This window comes from Malaclemys terrapin, chromosome 12, assembly GCF_027887155.1.
Source record: "Malaclemys terrapin pileata isolate rMalTer1 chromosome 12, rMalTer1.hap1, whole genome shotgun sequence".
NCBI lineage: Eukaryota > Metazoa > Chordata > Testudines > Emydidae > Malaclemys > Malaclemys terrapin.
Window position 1 is genome coordinate 17,649,630 of NC_071516.1, and position 25,329 is coordinate 17,674,958.

At 46.6% G+C, this 25,329-nt stretch overlaps 1 protein-coding gene across 1 annotated transcript in view; it reads right to left on the bottom strand.

Annotated features, from left to right (window-relative positions):
- Positions 1–1,084: 1,084 nt before the first annotated feature.
- LOC128846865 (somatomedin-B and thrombospondin type-1 domain-containing protein-like) overlaps positions 1,085–25,329 on the bottom strand; it is a 31,450-nt gene continuing 7,205 nt past the window's right edge. Inside the window, exons 2-5 of the mRNA XM_054046119.1 lie at positions 13,804–13,998; positions 12,713–12,791; positions 9,908–10,084; positions 1,085–3,564 (exon numbers count right to left, since the gene is read on the bottom strand). Of these exons, the coding sequence (XP_053902094.1) occupies positions 3,447–3,564; positions 9,908–10,084; positions 12,713–12,791; positions 13,804–13,998 (569 nt within the window). The 3' untranslated portion in view covers positions 1,085–3,446. The remainder of the gene's footprint in view (positions 3,565–9,907; positions 10,085–12,712; positions 12,792–13,803; positions 13,999–25,329) is intronic.

Sequence of the window (25,329 nt, forward strand, 5' to 3'; positions counted from 1 at the left end):
GCAGAGGCCTGCTGTAATGTCTGAGTTTACTGTGTCATCAGCTGCACAAAGAAGTTAAACAGAGCAAATTCCTAAGGCAGGCAAGGGGAAACCCACTACTGCGGGGAAGTCCGAACAGTACCTCATGCCAGTTTGAGTGTATCTAAACAGGACTCTTGGGAGGCAGATCATAAACACAAGAGGAAGAGAAGGGCTGCTAGAAGCTTCAAATAGACTCAAAGGTAAAGATCAAAGGCTTGGTTTTCACTGAAAAAAAAAAAATAGGTGTGTATTTTTAGGCAGATGGGTTTCTCCATGAAACCCTAGTGGAAAAAAGGCACTGTAGTTTTTACCTTGATGGGAGGGAGGTTATAGGGTTGGCCTTAACTAGCTTGACTGAGGTAAGAAGTTCCTGTGCCTTGTCTCCACTAGGATTTTATAGTGATATAGCTAATTGGAGTCAGCTCTCAATGTAAAAACGTACCTCTTTTAGCAGGGAAGACATAGCCACAGAGATCACAGCACTGAGTACTACCCCTGAACTCAACAGCCCCAAAGCAGTGGATAGTTTATCATTTACTGTGAGAATGGAAGTAGACCACTAGAGCAGTGATGCATGTTACGCAAGACAAAGATTCCTGAAAGGGGTACAGTAGTCTGGAAAGGTTGAGAGCCACTGCACTAGAGCATTCCATCTGTAGGCAAAAATACATCATTTCCCTTTATCCTATACAATATACTGTGTTACTTAGGTCTAGCAAATGGACATTAGCACGTATAAGTGCCACACTGACTATCCAAATGAGGGATCCTATCAAGGCAAAGCTAGAAAGATGGGCTTTTTATTTTATTATATTTAGTTTATTTTGCTTAATTACATTTAAAAACAAAGCATATGTAAAATGTCACGTCCGCTTCTCGGGGCCGTTCATTCAAGGTGCTTGGGATCTTTTTGGAAGTTCTAAGTGACCTAGGTATTGGATACCTGAGAGATCCATCCTTGCCCTATATCCTGTGGTAGAGAAGTGGACAGCAAGATTAGCTGGACTGAGCTCTCAATGGCCAACTGCTCCATGACGGCACTATAGAAACAGATCAAACACTGTTAGAATATCTCCAGCATCTCTTTATTCACTACAGAAAAGTGTTACAACAAAACCTCAACCAATTATAAAGAAAATACTTCAAACAGTTCCATGTGCAAACAAAAAGGAACAGTTATCTCCCAGCTGGGCATTAAATGGCTACTTTTTCTATACACCTAAAGGTGTTCTAGGCACTTCACAGATAGTTGAGATAATATGGTCCATGCTCCTTGAAGCCTGAAATCAAAGGACTCCATTCTCCACGGCACCCTCAACTCCCATCGGGTTCAACAGGCCCAATCGTGAAATGTAAACTTTGCACAAAGGAACATAGGACTGGAAGGGACTGCCTGAGTCATCGAGTCCAGTCCCCTGCTATTGCAAACAACTCATATAAATATACAGTAACTCCTCACTTAAAGTCATCCCGCTTAACGTTGTTTTGTTAAAAGAAGAACAGGAGTACTTGTGGCACCTTAGAGACTAACAAATTTATTAGAGCATAAGCTTTCGTGGACTAATTGGCCTCTCAGAGTTGGTAAGACAACTCCCACCTGTTTATGCTCTCTGTATGTGTGTATATATATCTCCTCATTATATGTTCCATTCTATATGCATCCGAAGAAGTGGGCTGTAGTCCACGAAAGCTTATGCTCTAATAAATTTGTTAGTCTAAGGTGCCACAAGTACTCCTGTTCTTCTTTTTGCGGATACAGACTAACACGGCTGTTACTCTGAAAGTTGTTTTGTTGTTATGTTGCTGATCAATTAGGGAACATGCTTGTTTAAAGTTGTGCAATGCTCCTTTATAACGCTGTTTAGCAGCCGCCTGCTTTGTCTACTCCTTGCAGAAAGAGCAGCCCATTGGAGCTAGCTGGTGGGGGCTTGGAACCTCCCCCCACCCCCCATCAGCTCCCCACTCCCCTAAACTCCCTGTGTGGCAGCTGCCCAGCTGGCTATCAATTGCTGGGCAGTTCAGCTGTCCCTCCCCCCACATGCTGCTTCTGCCCTCTGCCTGGGAGCTGCTCCCAGGAGCCTCCTGCTTGCTGGGGGGTGGGGGAGAAGGGGTGCTAATCTCAGGGTGTCACCCTCCCCCCCCACTCCTTTACCCCATTCACAGAGCAGGGGTGGACGGGATACGACAGGACTCAGGAAGCTTGCTGGCAGCAGCTGCAGTCTCAACTTGCTTATCTACTTAAAAAGGCAATGTACTTAGAGTGGGGTCAGCATACTTAAAGGGGCAATGCGTGTTTGTCACACACACACACACACACACACACACACACACAGTGTGTCTGTTTCTCTCTACCATGCTGTCTCCCCTCCCATTCCTGCTGCCTTGTACAGTGTGAGGCTACATTAACAACAATAGGTTAACCCTTGAGGGCTCAGCTGAGTGCTAGTTCATCATTTAGCAGTAAGGCATTCCCTGGGAAATATCCCACCCTCTGACTCCTCCACCTCAACCAAGCTTCACAATCATCATTGCTGTGTACAGTATTACATTGTTTAAAACGTATGTTGTGTATGTGTGTGTATACGTATAAAATACAGTCTTTTGTCTGGCGAAAAAGATTTCCCTGGGACCTAACCCCCCCCCCATTCTTATGGGGAAATTGGATTCGCTTAACATAGTTTTGCTTAAAGTAGCATTTTTCAGGAACAGAACTACAACGTTAAGGGAGGAGTTACTGTATACCTCAATGGAAGCAGAATCCAGCCCAATGGGAGCGGAGGCACTCAGCACCCTTCAGGATCAGTCCCCAAGGACTCAAACCTCCTCTCATGAAGTAAATGAGAGCTTTTCCCCAAATTTCAATAGGTACAACACTGGCCTCTACATTAGACCAGGAACCCAACATAAAATAACAAAAGCATTGGGGGAAGGGAGGAATGCCCTCCAGGCAGCAGGGTTATCTGTATGGAGAGGAGGCAATTTGAGTGGACTCATTTTACATATCTTTTGTTGGCTGCTTAGCTAGGTTTTAAAACAATGCATGTATAAATTCTTTTTTGAATTCTTTTATTTGGTGGCTTCTCGCTGGCAAATCTCAGGGAAGGAGGGACTTGGAAGTAGAGTAGGCGACTGACTGCCCAAGTCAGGCTGGCTGCTCTCAAGCACAGGGGACATTCATGGAAGGAAGTGTGGGGACAAAGAGCCTGAAGATTTTTGTCAGCCTGTCTTCTTCAGCGAGCCAAGAGCGTGGGTGGATATGAAGGGGTTTTCAGCCTCAGCGTTGGCAGGTGGCAACCTCCTTGAAACAGTCCAAGAGGGGTTTTACTGACTGATCAGCAGGTGGGGTGGGGTTGTTACTTCAAACTTTGTGCCAAAGCCACGATCCCGTGACTCAGGCTTGGAGGCGCTGGGCCAATTCAGAAGAGTTAGATGAACAAGAAACTGTGAACAGAAGGACAGGAGCAAGTGTCCAGCTGGCGAACTCTCCTCCAGGTTCCTCTGCACCGGGGATTCCCCATGGCCTGCCAGTGCAGCAGCTGATTCCTGGTGGAACAAAGCAAAAGGGGGGTTGGGGGGGAGGGATTAGTGTATTAACTCCTTCAAGGACAGTACCTGAGTGCATAATGCACCATCACTAATGGGGGCTCCAGCAGGGCTGCTAAGCAGGACGCTGGCTGCTCTGTAGAAGTAGCCAATCACACAGCCACTGTTTGAAATCAGCCAATAAATCCTGAAGCTTCTGTCTGACATCAGTCTGCACCCACTGGGCCTGATTCTGATCTCACACTGGTGAAATCAGTATCAACTCTATTGATACCAATGGGGTTACATCAGTGCAAAAGCAGATCACAATCAGTCCTCTTGTACTGAAGCATTTGATAAGTTGCAAGCCACAGGCAAAGTTCACTTTTTCAATGCACATCACCAGCCTCTACTACACCTGGGTGAATAAGGGATTTTTTGGTTCACTGGTAATTGAGCGGCTGAGGGGGGGGGGGGGGGGAAAATAGCTGTTACAGCTCAAACAAAATATTTTGTTTCAATTTTGAGCATTTTTTTTATTTTTTATTTTTTTTTTTTAATAAATTGAAGGAAATTTTAAAACAAAATGTTTCAAACAAATATATTTGTTTCAAAAATGTCAACATGAAACATTTTGATTTTTTGTTTACTTTTTTTCCCCAAACTAAAACCATTTGGTGAAATCTACAGGAATTCATGAAATATTTTGGTGTCACCCAAAAAAAGTTTTGTGCAAAAAAAAAAAAAAAAAAACCTCCCCCAACTCTAGTCTCTTCTGTATCCTGCCAGCTTTCCTCGGGCAGAGCTCTCACTGTCATCCATAGACACTGACCGAGTAGGTGTTATGCAACACAGAGCCATGCAGTACGGATCTATTTGTATGGCAGGCAAAGAGAGCAGAGACATCACCGTCACCTTCTAAACTATTTTCTCCTAGGTTCTGAATGTTCCCAGCAAGTTATTGAATGTGTTTATCCTGAACTGACTAGAGAAATGTTCCATTTTAAACAATGGCTTTTAAGTACTTACCCTGATGTGCAGATGTAGCATTTGAGAGTCCCAGCTCACAGACATACTCGTGCTAGCTGGCTAAAAATAGCGGCGAAGCCACGGCAGCACAAGCTAGCACATACCCACGAGGTTCAGGAAGGCTTGTACGCAGCGCAGTTACCCTGTGCCGACTCTTGCCGCTGCTATTTTCAGCATTCTAGCTGGAGGAGAGCTAGCAAGAGTATGTCTAACATGAGCTGGGAATCACACCCACGCTCTTGTGTAGGCGTAGCCTTAATGTTAGCACAAAAGGTGCTGGCCAGACAGACAAGGAGCTTGAAATTTAACCATAGAAAAAGGTACGGCACGGGCAGCAGCATTGCAGACTTCTTCTCCCATTACACATGCACTACCACATGCCAACAGGTCTCAGCCCGGCCCTTTCGGAAAAGCACAATGGCTTGTTCAGTCCTCGCCCCAGTGCCAAGAGCGGTCAGCAAAATAGCCAGAATGATCTGTTGCTCCTGTTTGCTTTATAGTTCTCTAGAAGCCTGAATTATCACTGCCAATTTTACAGAGACAGCATGCTGCTGGTTTAACGAGGTGCCACGATCCAGGGTGCAGTTTTATACATCACACATGGTGGGGGGGAAATGAAACACTCTTTTCTGGCTTTGGGTCATTTCAAGGCACCAGGATTTGCATAGGAAGAATCAAGATCCTAGATATTACAGAGCAGGCTACATACATGGACAGGTCCCACATGTTGTATGGTTCTCCTCCTCCTCCCCTCCTGGGCCACAGCTTTATCTTTAAAAGGCTTGATTCCCTCAACATAAAGCACACTTGCCAGCTTTGGCCCTGCCGATAGGAAACACTGTCTGTGTTATGTTTAAAGGAATGTTCCCCCACTTCCCTATCTGGATGTACCAAGTGAAGCTGTTTGTGGGCTGCAATCACCACATCTTGCTTAAGACTATAAAGAACAGCTAATCCTCCCAGGCACTGGCCCCCAGAGCAGTTTGTAGTGCATGCTCATCACAGACATCAGTGCTTGTTGTTTAGTACTGAGGTCTGGTACCATTAAAAACAACCACCAACCAACCACCACCCTCCAACCAACCCCCTACCACCATCTGTCCTAAGATCGCTGGATAATTTTACAGCCCTGTCATGTTGGGCTTCTTAACTCTTACTCTTCCATGAACAAGGAGGCCAATCAAACTCCTTGGAGCATCCCAGGTGTCCCCACTTATATGATGGCTGCTACTTGGCCATCACACCGGAGACCTCCAGAGCTACAAGCAGGAGCTGCTACATCTTGAGCCAAAGACCCAAGGCTCCCTAGCTGTGACTGTAACAGATTCACATTCTCTGCAGGTCAGGCACTGAGAAGGAACCACTCGCTAATGGGTTACATAGGCAGCCTTCAGAATCTCCCGTTAGTCTGCACTAGCTACTCAAATGCTTGAATTGCGCCAGACTAGGCTGAGAGAGAGAGATAGAAAATATTCAAAAGTACAACACCGCTGCGGAGTTTATTTTAAACTCTCTCTGAAGTTTTACTTCCCGACAATCATTCTGGGAACCAATAGTGAATTAAATGCTGGTGCCAGCTGTCAAACCGACAGCGCTAGGAGGACTGAAGTGTCGAGATAGGATGGGTGTGATCCAGGCACCAGCTGTACATGCTTCCCTCGCAGTGCCTCAGCCAGGAGCTGCAGTGACTCCCCTCTAGGAGAGGCAGATAGTTCAGCCTGCATGATCACCAGCAAATAGATCAATTTATCCTATTAGCATAACTACATAGGCTAAAGATTGAAACCAGGGTACTTTGTGGGGAAGGGAGGTTGGATGTATAGCATGAGAGTTCTACGTAGACCTGGCCAAGTGCTCAAAGCTGTATCCCAGCCCCTGACAGCTTCAGCCTCTTCACCAGGGCTCTCAGATTCTGGCCTGAGGAGTTTAGCAGGACAAGAGCTCCCCTAAAATGTTTCAAAACTCAGTCGATACTCTGATATGTCTAGCTACGCTACTGGAGAGGCAATGCCCTCCGACACACGTGTTTCTCCCATCCCACCTGCTCTCCTTCCTTCTCAGAGATCATGGCTGACCAGCTCCATATGCCCCTCCGCCCCCCCATGCCTTCCCTGCCTCCATCCCACTTGGCCAGTCCTTAAAGCCTATTTCTGGAAGGAAGTGAAAAGGGAGCATCATGCACCAGCGCTGTGCAGAAGACATTCCAAACATGGCTCAGCTCCACCAACAAATACTTTGAACCGCACATAGGACAGCAATTAGAGAAATCAATACAACTGGCCCCCACAACTTGCACAACATTTCGTGGTAGCTTTAGGGAGAGCTATCATCTAAATGTGTGAATCATAAAAATACTTCCCACCACTCCAGAAGAGATCCAAGCCCCATTACCCCCTCAAGAACGTAAGGCCACAAATCCAGCTGAAAGGAACAAAAGAACCAACAAAATCTCTTACCCGGACGTAAAAGCTAAAATGGCTCAAAAACTTGTTGGGAATTCTCTTTGCTTTCAAACAGCCGGGGGAGATGAAAGGATTGAGGTGGTGGGGAGTCGAGGAATGAAATGAATGGAAACAAGATGACTGCCAAGGCTGGGATTATTCTAATCACTCAGGGATTTTAATTTATTGGGGTAATCAACCCATTAGGATTTCATCACAGAAGGTTTGTCGTGTTAAGGGCTAGAGCCGTGCCTTGCCTTTAGATTATTAAAGGTGAATTCATTTTAGTTTTTTATCATCTACAGGGCTTCCTATTCACTAGTCTCTTCATCATAACTCTACAGTGCATAGCAGCCCCCCCTCCCCCACAACAGGAATGGCATTATACACACTGGCATCCCAATGGATTTGTAGGCTGCACCATCTTGCCTTCAGTCGGCCAACTGCACATTCCACCACCAGCCTGGAACGGCTAATTAAGCTTTCTTCTGCCAGGTGCTCTCACATCAGAGTAGAGCTTCATGACCCAGGGCAATAGAAGGTAGGCTCCCAAGATAACATTAGGCACGGACACCTCACTGAGAGCTATATGGGTCAAAATAAAGTCCCCAAAACAGATGTGACATAGGCAGCAGCAGTGTAAGCTTCCCCCACCTGGCCCCAGCCCTATCTGGAAGGACCATCTCTAGTGCTGCAAGGGGCATTCACTGTCCAAACCTCATTCAACCCTTGGTCTCCTTGATAAGATGGCCAACTGGTGCCAATTCCCTTGAGACTTATTTGATTCAACTTGGAAGCTAGACTGGTCAAGTTCACTATGTTTTATAATCTGTTTCACTTCCCAGTTTCTCATGCACCTGGAAATGGATTAGCTCAGCAACTCATCTCACACACACCAGTATACAGCAAACAGATGGGAACAAATTCCATCTCTGCTGAACTAGAAAGGATTCAAACCAGCTCCTTAGAGATGAAAGGCACCATGGGTGAAATCTTGACTCCATTCAAGTCAACAACCACACTCCCACTGGCTTCAATGGGGCTAGAATTCACTCCATATTCCGTTAACGCTCCCCTAAGCTTGCCAGTTCTCCAGGTTGCCATCAGAAATTACTATTTTTTAACAGAGACAATGTCGTTTTTCTTGCCCTATACACTAAAGTGTTAGAGCTGAGTGAATGACCATCTTCCCCCAAAAAAATCAGTTAAACAAAAAATTTGTTTTGGGTCAAACAAAAACATTTAATTCAACCCAAAATGACTTTTAGGGTTTGTTTTGCTTCTTTTGTTTTCAGGTGGCTTTTTATTAAAACACACCACACAAGCTAAATTTCTAAGCAAAAAGTAGTTTGAAGAGTCAAAATGTTTCATTTCAAAAGTATTGAAACATTTTAACTTTTTCGAATTCCCCCCCCCAGGCAAAACTCTTCACTGAGTTTGACCCAAATGTGCAAATAGTTCCAGTCGACCCAAACCTGCATTTTTCCATGAATAAACTGTTTGTTCAAAAAAAATTCACTCAGTTCTATAAAGCTATGAATGTAGATATTATTCACCAGACAGCTTGGTAAATGAGGGAAGGTCTCTTTCCACACCCCTGGGAAGGAAACTGTGGGATGCAGATATTTTTTGTTTCATCTACTCCGATGCTCTTTTTTGGCTCCAGGATTTCCAACAAAATAATTTTTATTACACTTTTTAGCCTCCGCTGACCACATCAGTTGGGTTTGCTGCTCTTTATCTAAAGATCTTTGCAACTTTCATACTTAAGAAGGGGGAAGAGTGGGAGGAAAAGAATCTAACATGACTTGTTCTCATTAAAAGCCATGGGCAGCCTCTACCTAAAAAGGCTATTACTGGCTGCGGTAGTGGGTGTGTAATATATAGCATGTTTTCAAGCCTCATAATTCTTGTTTATGGTTAGTGTTTAAAAACAGAGCTATTCATTTCAATATTAAAGTGAGCTACAAGCAAAACACCCACAGCCCTGCCACGCAGTCGTTTCCAGTGCTGGATTGCCCTGCAGTTCCACAGTGGGTTTTTAAATATGTTAAAAACAAAATTAAATTCCACCTGTTACACAGATGTAACTAGGAAGGGCACTGTGTGAGAGAAAAGTGGAGGGGCAGTGGTGTCTAGTGGCTACAGCAGGGCACTGGCAAATCAGGACTCTATTCCTCCACTGACTTGCTGTGTGGCCACAGGCAAGTCCTTCCTCCTCTCCTTTGGCCCATCTGCTTCTGCAAGCATTACTCGCACTGTACAATTTGAGATTCCTGGGTGAAAGGTGCGATAATGCAAAGATTTGTTTTGATCTCCAGATACACTGGCTACCAGTTCCCAGCACCAGAGCTTACAGTGCCTGGGGTCAGGGAGAAACACACTATTCTGAACCACCCAGTTAGGGTCACTTTTGGAAACACGGTACAGATCTAGATGAGCCACAAGTTCACTCGAGTGAAGTAAATGGTTCTTAGAACCAGTGCCAGCGGGCAAACAGATTTGGTTTTATTTGCTGGCCATGGGACATTGGTCAGACGACAGGAGAGCCTTTTAAAAAAATCATGACTGTGTTACTTAAATTAGGAGGCAGTGAGATTTAGCGGACTAATCACGGGAGGTCCTGTGTTCCCATCCTGGCTCCGCCACTGGCTTACCATGAAACCTTGGCCAAGACCTTTCATCTCAGTCTCTCTGTCAAATAAGGATTATAATATCACCTACCTAACACCTAGTGTGCAGTGAGGATTACTTAATATATGTACAGGGCTCTGAAAAATGTAAAGTGAGAGGTGAGCAGAGAGTATTATTAAACTCTCCAAGTAGCTCAAAGAGGAGGAATATAAAAATCCAATGTGAAAAGACACGAACAAGGCAGGATTCAGGGCTCTTACTTTTTGCTTCCACTGCCATCCCCATAGCAATGCAGACTCCTGGAATCCAGGGCCGGGTGCTGGCACTCCACGCAGACCGTGTGCCCCTCGCTGAGATAGCGCATCCACTGAGTATAGGAACTGCTCCCCTGCAAACAGCCTTCCGTGATGGCTGTGATCTGGAATTCGACACAATACCTGCAGCAGAAACGACAGTCTCGGTTAGCTGAACAGCTGTGTTCCAGACCTACCAGTGGCCGAGCGACCCAGAGCAGACTGGGTGAACAAAGATCATTTTTAAAAAAGGGAAAAAGTGCATCACAAAACACAGTGTGCGCATTTATTCTGACAGGTTAAATTGAATAGCAACACTCAGCTCTAACATAGGTGCTTTCAAACCACAGATACCAAAGTGCTTCTCAAAGGAAGGTAAATATCACTGATGCCCCTTTTACAGGTAGGGAAACTGAGGTACACAGCAAGTAAATGAGAGCTCCAGGAACAGAGCCCAGGTCTGCAGACTCCTAATCTGGTGCCTTGTTCACGGGACCGTACTGGCCCCCAGTGCTTAGTTTTGATTATTTATGGTAATTCTTCATAGGAGACTAAGACAGGTCTTGTAGAATAATTCGTAACAGCACCCAAGTCTCAAGTAATTGGAGGTCTTTCTATGGCAATGTACTTGCTTTGAAGTGGGGTGAAGCGGCCATCTTTTTGAGGATTAACAGGCTTACAGGGAGACTTAGAACTCTATTTATGCCATGCTCAGATCACCCTGTACTGGTGTTTTTAACCAAACCTTAGAGGAAAGGCTAAGAACTGGCCTTGTTCAGTGAGGAGAATGGAAGTTTGAGGAGGTGGCGGTAACTGTGCGCAAATATATCACAGAATGGGGCTTTGCACAAGCAGAAGCTCTTTCCCTGCAGACGCTTTAATGAGGGTGATGGATGTATGCAGATTATGGAAACGTGTGTGCATGCAAGGGTGCGGAACCAGTAAATGCACAGCTGCCATATGGTGTCAGAGAGGTACCAATATCCTCCCTGTGACACTTACAGAATGGCAGGTGGCTTCCACAGGAGCGTGAAATAAGATGCCACAGAGAATCACCAGCCTGCAAAACAGAGTAAGGCAGGAGAGAAGAAAACAGGCAGCAATCCCTCTTCGCGATCTGCTACATGGACCTACAATAGCAAAAGCAGCCCCTCCAGGGACGAGAAGCAGGGAGGCAAGGCCAAAGTCAGCACCTCACAGATCTTAGTTCTTTAAGGTGAGCATAAAGGAGGAACGTTTGCCAAATTCGTGGCTATGTCGAGAACCCCAGCCTGGCGACTAATCAGCACTCGCACATCTGTCTCTCACAGGATTTAGAGTGCACATGAGAGCCACATGCAGAACTTTGATGCTTGCCGGTACCTGCACTAACAGTGACACTGGGGGGAAAACGTGCAGCAGGAGCTTAAGGGAGCCAAGCACATCACCTGGATCTCCCTCCAGCTCTTGATGCAATCAAGCCAACCAGTACAATAAACTGCCTCCTACACAGCAAGGATGCCCAGACTCTGCTCTGCTGGTACCCAATAGGGCAATTTACCAGGATCCCAAATGGCAAAGCTAATTTGCACAAAATGGAGCCAGCTGCACCTGGCTTCACATTTAATACAGAGGTGCTGCCCACAGAGACAACAGCTCCCAGCATGCTGGAGCTGGAGTCTCCATAGTCCATGCTTTCCCTTTAATGCGGAGGATAACTATGGTTCACACTGTAGCCCAAGAGGGGAGTGTAAATGGCTATCCCCATTATAAAGCTGAAGATCAACTGTAAACAAGTAACAAAAACAGAACATACACAGAGGAAAAAAAACAGGGGGTCCATAAATGCACTCCTCTGACCGTAATTAATAGGCATCAAGGGCCTATACTGTTGAGATAAGAAGTTCCTACGTCAGTGATTGATTTATTCTAAGTACCATGACAGTAACAGTACATACACGCACATTTTTCTGACTCTTTAGGCCATGGTCTATGCTGGAGATCTATTCCTGGTAAAACAAACAGCAAAGAGCACAGTGAGACTGAGAGCTACCCTGCCAGCAAGCCCATCACATGATGATGGGAGAAAAGGGCCCTGGACCCAGAGAGAAGTAGGTCAAGGGAACAGGCTGAAATGACTGCTCTTTGCTTATGGAATCCTAAATAGCAACAATATTAAACAACTACAACTCTGCTCTCCCCATCACGCCAGCTTTACATCCGTGGAGTCCCGCTGACCTCAGTGGAGTTACTCCTGGTTTACCCTGATGTCCCCAAGCAGAGAGTCAAGCTCTTTATTTTGTGAAGTCGGTGCCACACTGGAATCAGGCTTTAAGGGTTTGTGGGACCTGGACTTGTAGATTCAGTGTTTCCAAACCTGCACTTTAGCATCCACACTAAATTGTAAACCTCGGTTCACACTTACTGAACTTGGGTCTTGCAAGCATGCTAATGAATCCATACTGCACTACCCAGACCTTCTGACTTGGGTCTTCGGTTTGACCTGTGGCCACATTGCAAAATGTCACAGAGGAACTCAGGTTTTGACCCACCCCCCTAGCCAGGTCATAAGACTCGGGTCCGGATTTGTATGTGGACAGAATGGGGGTTGGGCTCAAACCTGAGTCAGAGCCCAGGCTTAACATGCTGTGTAGACAGAGTCTAGAAGTCTCCATCCTGTTGAACATTTGCTCTGATAAGAGCAGACCCTGGGTGCAATCCTGCACACGCTGAAGCCGATGAGAAAAGGGGTGTGAAGTGTGATTACACTGCAGCACTCAGGTCCCTACTTACCCTGATCTTTCATTTTCACTGGACGCAGCTCTCTTTTTCCTTGCTTTCCCATAACCTCCCGTGGTTATTAATGCTGGAACTGTGCACAAAGAGAAATAGCACACATGGTAAGTGACATTACTCCACTGAGGCCACTTGTGCCTGTCAAACAATAAAGATTGGGGCTTTGATAGTCTTTAACGGCACATAATTTTTACTTTGATTTCCTGCCAAAGACAATTCCATATTATCAGTGAATATCCAGCATTTGATTGGAGATAAATTTATATTCATCCCCTTTTACTGTCTGAGAGATGGAGGCTGCTTATCAGAGCAGTGCCAACCAATGGAGAACAAAATCACGGTTAATTTAATAGCAACTCTCAGCAGGTTTGAGAAAGCTGATTTAAAATAAACCTGAACTATTAAATCCACACTAGTAAAGAAGCCAAAGCCAAACTCCAGTCCCAGAGACATCAGGAAAAAAAAAAAAAAAAAAAAAAATCAGTAGTCAGTGGCGTTACACCCATAGAAAGTCAATGTATTCAAGATCAAATCAGCCTTTACTCCAGATTTACATCAGAAACTGGGTGGGGAAAGGTGATATCTTGCCTCTGATGGGTGCCATTCCTCCATGACTTTTGCAGCTGATTTATAAAGATACTGCTCAGGACCTCCTAAGGCCAAATTTTCCCTCCTACTTACAAGAATTTTCCTCAACTGACTTCACAAGAATTACACTCTTAAGTGAGATCAGAATCAGACTCCTGGTGTTTTACTTTTGAAACATACCAGATTACACTAAACAGCATGTACAAATTAAAATAAGTGTCCCAGAAAGGATGCCCACGAACCCCATACAAAAGGTTAAATTCAGTTCTCAGTAACGCTGGTGTAAATCCAGAGTAACTCCACTGACTTCACTGGAGCAACTCCAAATGTACACTGGTGTAACAGAGCAGAATTGGGCCCAAAGGGTTTATCTGCAAATAACTCCAGCCAAACAAACACTGTAAAGAAGGTTTAGTGGCCAGACCCCTGGATTCAAGCAAGCCCTCTTCAGCCCAGGACTCAGCCATGTGCCCAAGAGGTTGCGTTTTCAATGCACTTACTAAGGGACTGTTTGCACTCAGCTCCTTCCTGGTTCCAATACTCCACACAGCCAGCCTTCTCCTCCAGAGGAGGACACGCCTCGCCTCCATTTCTAGGCTCCTGCACGACGTGTCTCCTCCGAACTCGATATGTTGCCCGGCAAGGCTCCGCACAGCCACTCCAGTCACTCCACTCGGATACAGCACAGGAGACCTCTGGGAGCGGGGTGAGAAACAATGTAGGCTGCAGAAATCATTCACGCGATTTCTCAGGAATCTTCCCCTGACTAAATCTGCGGGGTGTTGAGTTTGCAGCCAACCGAGACTGCCTGCCATATTCGGTCACACAGAGCACTTATCAACAGTTTCAGTGGAAGGCCCCATGCTCTCATCGCAGGAAAGTACTTGACCCTGGAGGAAGTTTCAACTCAGGCTGGTCTGTGTTAGGGGGTGTTGCACCCATGTAGCTACACTGCAGCAAGGAAGCACTGCTGTAAAACGATTATGTGTTTGTTTGTTTTTTTTAAATGGCCAAGTGGCCTGTACCAAAAAAGAGCTAAATTTGAAATCTAAAATACTATTCTGGGTAAAGACCCCTCCTTTCAGTCACCAAAGCAAACATGGTAGAGAAGTCTGTCCCAGGAATAGGGTCATTGGGCCTTGTTCTAGTAACACAAGCATTACAATAATATTTAGAAATAGCAGCATTTCTGGGTTTATTCAGTGCTTGTTTATGATTTTTGCTGCCTCTGTTACTGCTAATTCGGGAAATATTTACGCAGAACCACCAAGGGTTCCATCTTCCCCAGGGCCTCTCATCCACCTGGGTGGCAGTTTCATTCAGGCATCAAGCAAACTTTGGACTGGAACAGATCTCTGGGGCATTGGTCCTATCACGACTGAATGAGTGCATGGTCCTTAAACTGGCCCACAGGCCAGGGATTCTCATCCTTTTTCTTTCTGAGGGTCCCCCCCACCCCCCTCCAACATGCTATAAAAAGTCCATGGCCCACCTGTGCCACATCAACTGTTTTTCTGCATATAAAAGCCAGGGCTGGCATTAGGGGGTACCAAGCATGGCAATTGCCTGTGGCCCCATGCCACAGGGTCCCCCACAAAGCTACATTGCTCAGGCTTTGGCTTCCGCCCCAGGTGGTGAGGCTCAGGGCCCCGGGCTTCAGCTCCATGCAGTGGGGCTCCAACTTTCTGCCCTTGGCCCCAGTGAGTCTAATGCAGGCCCTGCTTGGCAGACCCTCCTGAAACATGCTTGCAGCCCCCCAGGGGGCCCTGGACTCTTGGTTGAGAACCACTGCCATAGGCTACCTGGGAACCACAAGCTGAAATAGTTACAGGACTAAGTAGCAGGGGAAACATTTAAAAAAAAAAAAAAAAAAAAAAAGAGTCCATCAGGGTATCGGAGATAGTCCTATGCTCTAATCACTCAACAAAACTGAGTGTTGGAAGAACTGGTTTCCTACCCCTGGCTGGCTCTGCCACACATTTCCCCATGTGACCTTGGGCAAGTCATTGCATATCTCTGTGCTTCAGTTTCCTCATCAGATGAGAATAAATATTATAATCATCATTTATTTGTACTGTAATAGCACCTACTGACCCCAATCAGGGCTGAGAGCTTGCTAAATACTGTAGAAACACACAAAGAGATGGTGCCTATCCAAAGAGCTTACCATCCAAGACAAGAGACAAACAGGCAGATATAGTCGGACAGACCAGGGAGTACAAGGTAAGAGTGAGATGACAATAAACAGTGCACTTGCCCATCCCATGAGCTGCTGTGAGGTGAAAATTCATCAACATTTGTAGAGTAACTTGAGATCCTCAGAAGCAGGACACTATGGGACACGGCTCTGGATTGGGACTCAGGAGTCCTGAGTTCTATTCCCAGCTCTGCCCCGGGCCAGCCACCTCCCCCTCTCTAAGCCTCAGTTTCCCCATCTGTAAAATGGGGGTAATGATACTGACCACAGATTCTGACTCATTTCCCGAGGTGCTCGATCCCCACTCCACCCCTTCGCCCAACACCCCACTCCCTCTCTGCCTCTTCCCACCCCGCCAAGTTCACATCAGTCAAGAACACATCTCAAGTCCAGTTCCCATGCTCTGCTCCCTAGATCACTCCCCCCTCCTTTTTTTGCTTGCCTGATGCTAATTTTTTCAGCACCCCCCCCCCCCCCCAATCTTCCTGGACAGGGCTCTAACCTGTCAAAATTATGTTCTGAGGTTTAAACTCCCAATATCATGAAGAGACATGATCAACCCCTTGCAGAACCATCAGGGACAGATGCTATGAGCCTTCACGTCCCATTGAAGACAACGGACATGCAGCACCTTACAGGACTGAGCCATTACATAGGAAAGTAGCAACATCAGTGCTAGATTGAGCAGTTGCACTAATACCCCCAAAGACAATCCCAATGTAAACTCAAACCCTGCACATGCAAATCAGTGTATTATACAGTGTTTCATGAACAGCCCCCCCAAAATATCCTTGCAGTCCTCCTATTTCATCCCAGTGTATTCGACAGACACCAGACTATTCTGCACCTGAATCAGCAGGAAAGGAAGCCAGTATGTCAGCCTTGGTCATTCTGGCATCTCTGCTTCTCCAGGCAGGCCTCTGGATGGCTTCCCTAGCTGCTTTCTATTGCCAGCCATTCTGTGCAGTAATTCTTTTCTGTCTGTGAGGTAGCATGCCTGCACATAGGGTGACCAGATGTCCCGATTTTATAGGGACAGTCCCGATATTTGGGGCTTTTTCTTATATAGGCTCCTATTACCCCCCCACCCTCCTCCTGATTTTTCACACTTACTATCTGGTCACCCTACCTGCACATCCCATCCTGGCTAGAATTATCACTCCCTCCAACTTCAAGTCTTCTTTGCTGGACTGAGAATAGTAACTGGGACATTCACGGCCCAGATTGTCTGGGAGTTTGCTCTATTTCAGTTTCATCCCGGTTTCCTATTTTAGAAAGTTCAGGTTAGTACTTTATAATCCTAAAATCAACCTCTCCACTCTCCATCCACCTTCCTCAGGTTCTGAGGCAGCTTTCTACAAACATCTACATAGAAGCTGTATAGAAAGCCATACTGTGCTACAACAGCACGTGTTCTATTGACAGATCCTGGCTTTCCATTGGACTCCTCAGACAGGAGCTTCTCTCTGCTAGTGATAATCATTCCTGTGTCCAAATGTTCCCATTCAGCTTCAGTCCCATTCACTGTGCATCTATTGCACTTAGCTATGCAGTCTACTAGTTTAGGGCCAGAGTCTGTAGGACGCATGCTCACCAAGAGTAATACTCCAGGAGTAGCCCCCACTGAAATCACCATGACCACTTGCGGCATAAAGTACTACTTCAAATGAATAAGGATGGCAGACTCTGACCCTTCACGCTAGGCTCAAATGCGAAGAACTCCCGAGATCGAACCCCAGCTCTGCCTGAAGTTGGGGCCCAATCTTGAGAGGTGCCAACTGTCTCATCTCCTATTCAAATCAATGAAGAGTTCAGGGTGTTCAACACCTTACAACACTGGGCACTTGCCACATAGCCTCGAACTAGTCACAATGCCTCAGTTTCTTCTCCAGTAAAACACAGATAATCTCTAGTTACTGAATTAACTTCATTTGAAACTGCTGCTCATATTGTCTTTGATATGTTTGGGGAGGTTCCCATTCCCCTTGCAAAGATTTAAAAAACCACACCACAACCACATACACACACACCCACGTGGCACCATCCATAATATAAACAAATCTGAACCTTTCATTTTTGTAACCATACGTCAATATCAGTAATTAGCATTAATGAGCTAAATAAATGAGATGCTGTTCCCAAGATGCCGCAATGCACAGCAATAAAACCTAAATGCTTATTGGCTTGTACAACGGCCAACATTAATCCTCTAACGAATCCTCTGAAATCACCTGCTCTTTCAGCCAAGTTTGGCTTCAGATATTAATACCACACTTTAAATATTTCATTTTAATAGGACTTGGAGAAAGTAAATCTGTAGGGAGAAAAAATAATTTGAAACAGTCTACAGATATGATTCAATATCAAATATATTTGAGTTCCTTGCATCCAGTACAAATGAACCATTACTAATATCTTTTGCTCCAAGTTATTTCTTTACAGAAAACGACCATGTATTTTTGGACATAATTCAGTGGCTAGTACATTGTTATACCTACAATATGCCACTAGATGGTACTGTTTCAAAATACTATCATTTATTTATACATCACAACAGGCAGTATTATAGCAGACAACTGGGAAACTAGAAGGAGCATTATATAACAAGGGTTATTATTTGGATTATAGTAATGTCTGAAGGCTCCAGACATGTTCAAGGGCATATTATGTTAGGTGCTATATAAACACTTCAGAAAACACAGTGCCCCAACCCAAAAGAGTTTCAGATTAGGTTGTGAACAAGACTCTGACTGACAAACAATAGGAGACAAGGAGTAAGGGAGGACAGGGGTAACAGTAAAGGAATCACATGGTTACATACATCAAGTATTGCACAGCCAAATTATTGGCTTGTTTTTTTTAAATACATAAAATCAGCTATTCCTGACTGCTGCTCAATCTAACCATCACTGGGAGTGAAACCTAACTGAGAGGAAACAGGATTGAGTCAGTCAGTCAATTACGGAATTTTTGAATGGGGACCAAATCCTGAAAGAAACCCTTCCCAAAGCCCCTCTTGTGGTCTTCAAACAACCCCCCAACCTTGCAAGATCATCATAAGCAAGTGTTTCAAAGTTCATCAGCCCTTGTCTGTAGATTATGCATCTGTTCTTCTGGCAACACCCCCCCACCAACATGCCTTTCAAGATCTGTCAGTCCTACACATGCCTATCACAACACCTTATCCAGTACACTAAATGTCCCAACAACACCTATGTGGGCAAAGTCAGAATCACTACGCTCTCAAATGAACTCTCAGAGAAAAATGACGAGACCCAAAAATACCATGCCGTCTGTGGGTGAACACTTTTCACAAAATAATCACTTCACATGTGACCTTTCAGTCCTTGTCCTCAAAGGAAACCTGTGCCACACCTTCAAAAAAGTTAAGCCCAGGAGCTTAAATTCATGATTTTCTTAGACACTAAAAATCCTGGTCTTAATAAAGACACTGGATTTATGACTCATTATGGCAATCTCTAACCCACCAACCCTCTGTGTCCTATGAACAGAAATTGGTCCAATAAAAAATAACAAAAAAACACACACACACACACCCCTTCTCTCGCCAATTATGTTTTTGTTTGGCATACAATTGGGAAGAAAGCTCTCCTGTTTAATAATTCAACCCCCAGTCTCTTCAACTGAGGGCTGAGAACTCTTCCACTTCAGTTACCTAGTCTTCCAAGGAGACCTTCAGGGAAGATATGACTTGATATTTCTAAACTAAGGCCTGGTCTACACTACGAGTTTAGGTCAACTTTAGCAGGGTTAAATCGAATTAAGCCTGGACACATCCACACGACAAAGCCCTTTCTTTCGACTGAAAGGGCCCTTTAAACCGGTTTCTTTACTCCACCTCCGACGAGGGGATTAGCGCTAAAATTGGCCTTCGCGGGTCGGCTTTGGGGTAGTGTGGACGGAATTCGACGTTATTGGCCTCTGGGAGCTATCCCACAGTGCTTTATTGTGACCGCTCTGGACAGCACTCTCAACTCAGATGCACTGACCAGGAAGACAGGAAAAGCCCCGCGAACTTTTGAATGTCATTTCCTGTTTGCCCAGCGTGGAGAGCACAGGTGACCACGCAGAGCTCATCAGCACAGGTAACCATGATGGAGTCCCAGGATCGCAAAAGAGCTCCAGCATGGACAGAACGGGAGGTACGGGATCTGCTCGCCATATGGGGAGACGAATCAGTGCTAGCTGAACTCCGTAGCAGTAAACGAAATGGCAAAATATTACAAAAGGTCTCAAAGACCACGAAGGACAGAGGCCATAACAGGAACGCACAGCAGTGCCGCATGAAACTTAAGGAGCTAAGGCAAGCCTACCACAAAGCCAGAGAGGCAAACGGAAGGTCTGGGGCAGAGCCACAAACATGCCGCTTCTACGCGGAGCTGCATGCCATGCTAGGGGGTGCAGCCACCACTACCTCAACCGTGTGCTTTGACTCCATCAATGGAGAAACACACAACAGGGAAGCGGGTTCGGGGTACGCGGAAGATGAGGACGACAATGAAGATAGCTCACAGCAGCAAGGAAGCGGAGAAACCGGTTTCCCCAACAGCCAAGATATGTTTATCACCCTGGACCTGGAACCAGTAACCCCCGAACTCACCCAAGGCGTGCTCCCAGACCCTAAGGGCACACAGGGGACCTCTGGTGAGTGTACCTTTGTAAATATTACACATGGTTTAAAAGCAAGCATGTTTAATGATTAATGATTTGCCCTGGCAATCGCAGCCAGTACAGCTACTGGAAACGTCTGTTAACGTGTATGGGGATGGAGCGGAAATCTTCCAGGGACATCTCCAGAAAGTTCTCCTTCATGTACTCCCAAAGCCTTTGCAAAAGGTTTCTGGGGAGGGCTGCCTTATCCCGTCCACCATGGTAGGACACTTTACCACGCCAGGCTAGTAGCACGTAGTCTGAAATCATTGCATAACAAAGCATGGCAGTGTATGGTCCCGGTGTTTGCTGGCATGCAGACAACATCCATTCCTTATCTCTCTTTGTTATCCTCAGGAGAGTGATATCATTCACGGTCACCTGGTTGAAATGGGGTGATTTTATTAAGGGGACATTCAGAGGTGCCCGTTCCTGCTCGGCTGAACAGAAATGTTCCCTGCTGTTAGCCACGCGGTGGGGGATCGGGGTGAAAGGATCATCCCAGAGAATGGGTGTGTGTGTTGGGGGGGGGGGGGTAGTTGGGTTTGTGCTGCATGTTAACCCAGAAACTCCAGCCCCTCCTTTTACATTGCAAACCCATTTTAAATGGCCAACCCAATGGGTCCTTGGTATGGGAAATGAGGGCGCTACTGTTTGAAACCATTCCCACATGTTATGAGGGTTAAAAAAGCCAAAAGACTGTGGCTTACCATGGCTGCCTGCAAGCCAAATTCTGTTGCCTGGCACCGCATGAGTGATCTCTCACACCAAACCGGCAGGCCCTCAATATAAGAGGAAAAATGCGACCTTGTAATGAAAGCACATGTGCTGTGTAATGTGAACAGCAAAATTTAACGTGAAAGAGTGTACCCATTGTTCTCTAAAATGTGTCTTTTTTAACCACCTCTCCCTTGTCCTCCACCAGCTGCAAATGTTTCTCCTTCGCAGAGGCTAGCAAAGATTAGGAGGAGAAAACGGCGGACTCAGGATGATATGTTCACGGAGCTCCAGATGTCCTCCCACGCTGAAAGAGCACAGCAGAATGCATGCAGGCAGTCAACATCAGACTACAGAAAAGCACAACATGAACGAGAGGAGAGGTGGCGGGCTGAATCGCGGGATGAACAGAGCAAGTGGCGGGCTGAAGAGGATAGGTGGCGTCAGCTTGCAGACGCAAGGCAAGAGTCGATGCTCCAGCAGCCGGAGCATCAAACTGATATGCTCCAGCGTATGGTTGAGCTGCAGGAAAGGCAGCAGGAGCAGAGACCGCCGCTACAGACCCTGTGTAACCAACAGCCCTCCTCCCCAAGTCCCATTGCCTCCTCACCCAGATGCCCAAGAACACGGTGGGGGGGCCTCCGGCCACCCAGTCACTCCACCCCAGATGATTGCCCGAGCATCGGAAGGCTGGCCTTCAATAAGTGTTTGCAGTTTAAAACTGCAGTGTGCCCTTTTCCTTCCCTCCCCCATCCCCTCTTGGGTTACCTTGGCAATTATCCCCCTAGTTGTGTGATTAATTAATAAAGAATGCATGAATGTGAAGTAACAATGACTTTATTGCCTCTGCAAGCGGTGCTCAAAGGGGGAGGGGGAAGGGGGGTGGTTGGTTTACAGGGAAGTAGAGTGAACCGGGGTGGGGGGGGGGGGCGGAGGGTTCATCAAGGAGAAACAAACAGTAGTTTCACACCGTAGCCTGGCCAGTCACAAAACTCGTTTTCAAAGCTTCTCTGATGTGCACCGCGCCCTGCTGTACTCTAACCACCCTGGTGTCTGGCTGCACGTAATCAGCAGCCAGGCCATTTGCCTCAACCTCCCACCCCGCCATAGATGTCTCCCCCTTACTCTCACAGATATTGTGGAGCGCACAGCAAGCAGCAATAACAATGGGGATATTCTTTTCGCTGAGGTCTGAGTGAGTCAGTAAGCTGCGCCAGTGCGCTTTTAAACATCCAAATGCACATTCCACCACCATTCGGCACTTGCTCAGTCTGTAGTTGAACAGGTCCTGACTACTGTCCAGGCTGCCTGTGTATGGCTTCATGAGCCATGGCATTAAGAGGTATGCTGGGTCCCCAAGGATCATGATAGGCATTTCAACATCCCCAACGGTTATTTTCTGATCCGGGAAGAAAGTCCCTTCCTCCAGCTTTCGAAACAGACCAGAGTGCCTGAAGACGTGAGCATCGTGTACCTTTCCCAGCCATCCCATGTTGATGTTGGTGAAACGTCCCTTGTGATCCACCAGGGATTGCAGCAGCATTGACGAGTACCCCTTGCGGTTTATGTACTCAGTGGCTTGGTGCTCCGGTGCCAAGATAGGGATATGGGTTCCGTGTATCGCCCCACCACAGTTTGGGAATCCCATTGCAGCAAAGCCATCCACTATGGCCTGCATGTTTCCCAGAGTCACTACCCTTGATATCACCAGGTCTTTGATTGCCCTGGCAACTTGGATCACAGCAGCCCCCACAGTAGATTTGCCCACTCCAAATTGATTCCCGACTGACCAGTAGCTGTCTGGCGTTGCAAGCTTCCACAGGGCTATCGCTAATCGCTTCTCAACTGTGAGGGCTGCTCTCATCCTGGTATTCTGGTGCTTCAGGGCAGGGGAAGCAAATCACAAAGTTCCAAGAAAGTGCCCTTACGCATGCGAAAGTTTCGCAGCCACTGGGAATCGTCCCATACCTGCAGCACGATGCGGTCCCACCAGTCTGTGCTTGTTTCCCGGGCCCAGAATCGGCATTCCACGGCATGAACCTGCCCCAGTAACACCATGATTTGCACACTGCTGTGGCTCGTACCTCGTGTGAGGTCTATGTCAATTTCATCATCACTCCCGTCGCTGCGCTGCAATCGCCTTCTCGGCTGGTCCTGGTTTTGCTTTGGCATGTCCTGGCTCTGCATATACTCCAGGACAATGCGCGTGGTGTTCATAGTGCTCATAATTGCTGCGGTGATCTGAGTGGGCACCATGATCCCAGTGCTATGGCGTCTGGTCTGAAAAAAGGCGCAAAACTGACAGAGGGAGGGAGGGGTGACCGACGACATGGTGTACAGGGAATTAAAATCAACAAAGGTGGCTGTGCATCAGGGAGAACACAAACAACTGTTACACAGAATGGCCCCCCCAAAGATTGAACTCAAAACCCTGGGTTTAGCAGGCCGTTGATTTCACGGAGGGAGGGGGAAGCAAATGAATACATCTATTTTTTAGATCTTAAGCTGGCAGCAGACGGTGCAGCATGACTGATAGCCCTCGGCATCTTCTGGGTGCTTGGCAGAAGATACTGTACTACGACTGCTAGCCATCATCGTCAAGACGGTTCAATAGGACTGCCGGCAGGACTGAGTCTCCAGGAGACAAAGCATGTCTGCCCAGGTGCCTCTGATTGAACTGGAATACAACGATGACGGATATCAATCTTAATACACCATCTACTGCCAAAAGGCAAGGGGCTGCTGCTGTGTAGCAATGCAGCCCCACGTCTGCCAGCACCCAGATGACATATGGTGACGGTGAGCTGAGCTGAGCAGCTTTCATGCTTGCCGTGGTATGTTGTCTGCACAGGTAACCCAAGTAAAAAGGCGCAAATCGATTGTCTGCTGTTGCTCTGACGGAGGGGGAGGGGCCTGACGGCATGTACCCAGAACCCCCCCGCGACACTGTTTTGCATTATCAGGCATTGGGATCTCAACCCAGAATTCCAATGGGCGGTGGAGACTGCGGGAACTGTGGGATAGCTACCCACAGTGCAACACTCCGGAAGTCAACGCTAGCCTCGGTACTGTGGAGGCGATCCGCCGGCTTCATGCACTTAGAGCATTTTATGTGGGGACACACACAATCAACTGTATAAAACAGATATCTATAAAACTGGCTTTTATAAATTCGACCTAATTTCGTAGTGTAGACATACCCTAAGAAAAGCAAGACTTAAAAAAAAAAATTTTAAAGAGGGGGGAGTGAATTTATTTTTTGTGTCCCTCCCCTTCCCTCTCCCCCCCTCCCCACTCTGCAGTTCCTTTAACCAAGGACATCAGCAGCAGGTCTACCCTTAAAATTCTGCGGTGGTGCAACTGCACAACTGTAGCGCTTTAATGAAGATGCTCTAAACCCACAGAGAGAGCTTCTTCTGTAAGTTTAGTTAATCTACTTCCACGAGAGGCGGTCACTACGTCGCTTAGGGGGTGTGGATTATTCACACCCCTGAGTGACGTAGTTCTACCGAAGTAATTCTGTAGTGTAGACCTGGGCTCAGAAGATCTATACTAAGCAAAAAGCAATGGTCTCTGAACAGCATCCCACCCCTATTGTATTTATTGGGTTTTTGATTTAATCTACAACATAAACTGTCGGGCATGGATAGTCTTATTTGCCATGCACACCTACAGCACTATAGCAGTGACAAGGGCCTGATCCCTCTAGGCAGTTATCCCTAGATATAGTCGAGGTTTATTCACTGTTCCAGCCAGCAAACTTGCCAGATGCTTTCCATCCTGCAGCAGCACCAAGAGATGAGATGTATATTTTGTTGCCTTCCCCTCACTCTCAGAAATTGCTCCTTTACCTAGAGTGCAAACTCTTAAGACCAGGGACCGGCATTGTGTTACATGTCTGTGAAATGACTAGTCCAATGGCACTGGGGCTCCTCAGCATGACCCTACAATAATATTTGACCCCTGCGGTCAGCACAGTGCTGGAGAAAGGAACTGCCTCTCAGAGGTTTCTAAAACCTAGCAGCCCTGGGTTGAGTCCTCTCAAACCAACATTACTCATGTGGATGGTGGAGCCTCCTCTCCCCTCATACATCGAATGGTGCAGGAAGAGTGATCTTCCAAGCACACTTTGTGACTCTCTAGACTAGAGCAGCTTCTTCTTTGCAGGCGAGAAAAGAAAAATGCCCACCCTGCTGCATTAGCTGGGTAAGTGATAGCAGTTTTCTTCCAAGACGTTTGCTTACACACACAGGCATCTGGGATCATGGGCTGCCATGCATGTTAAACACAGACATAGCTAGGATTGTGTGTGCCGCCTATGGCTATACAGATGCTGCTTGGCTGCACGTCCATGACAGAGCGACAGCAGTTAACAGTGCCAGTGCTACCCTAGGGCACCGTTTCTCAAATGTGGCCACCAGGGGGTCTCCCTGCAACCACA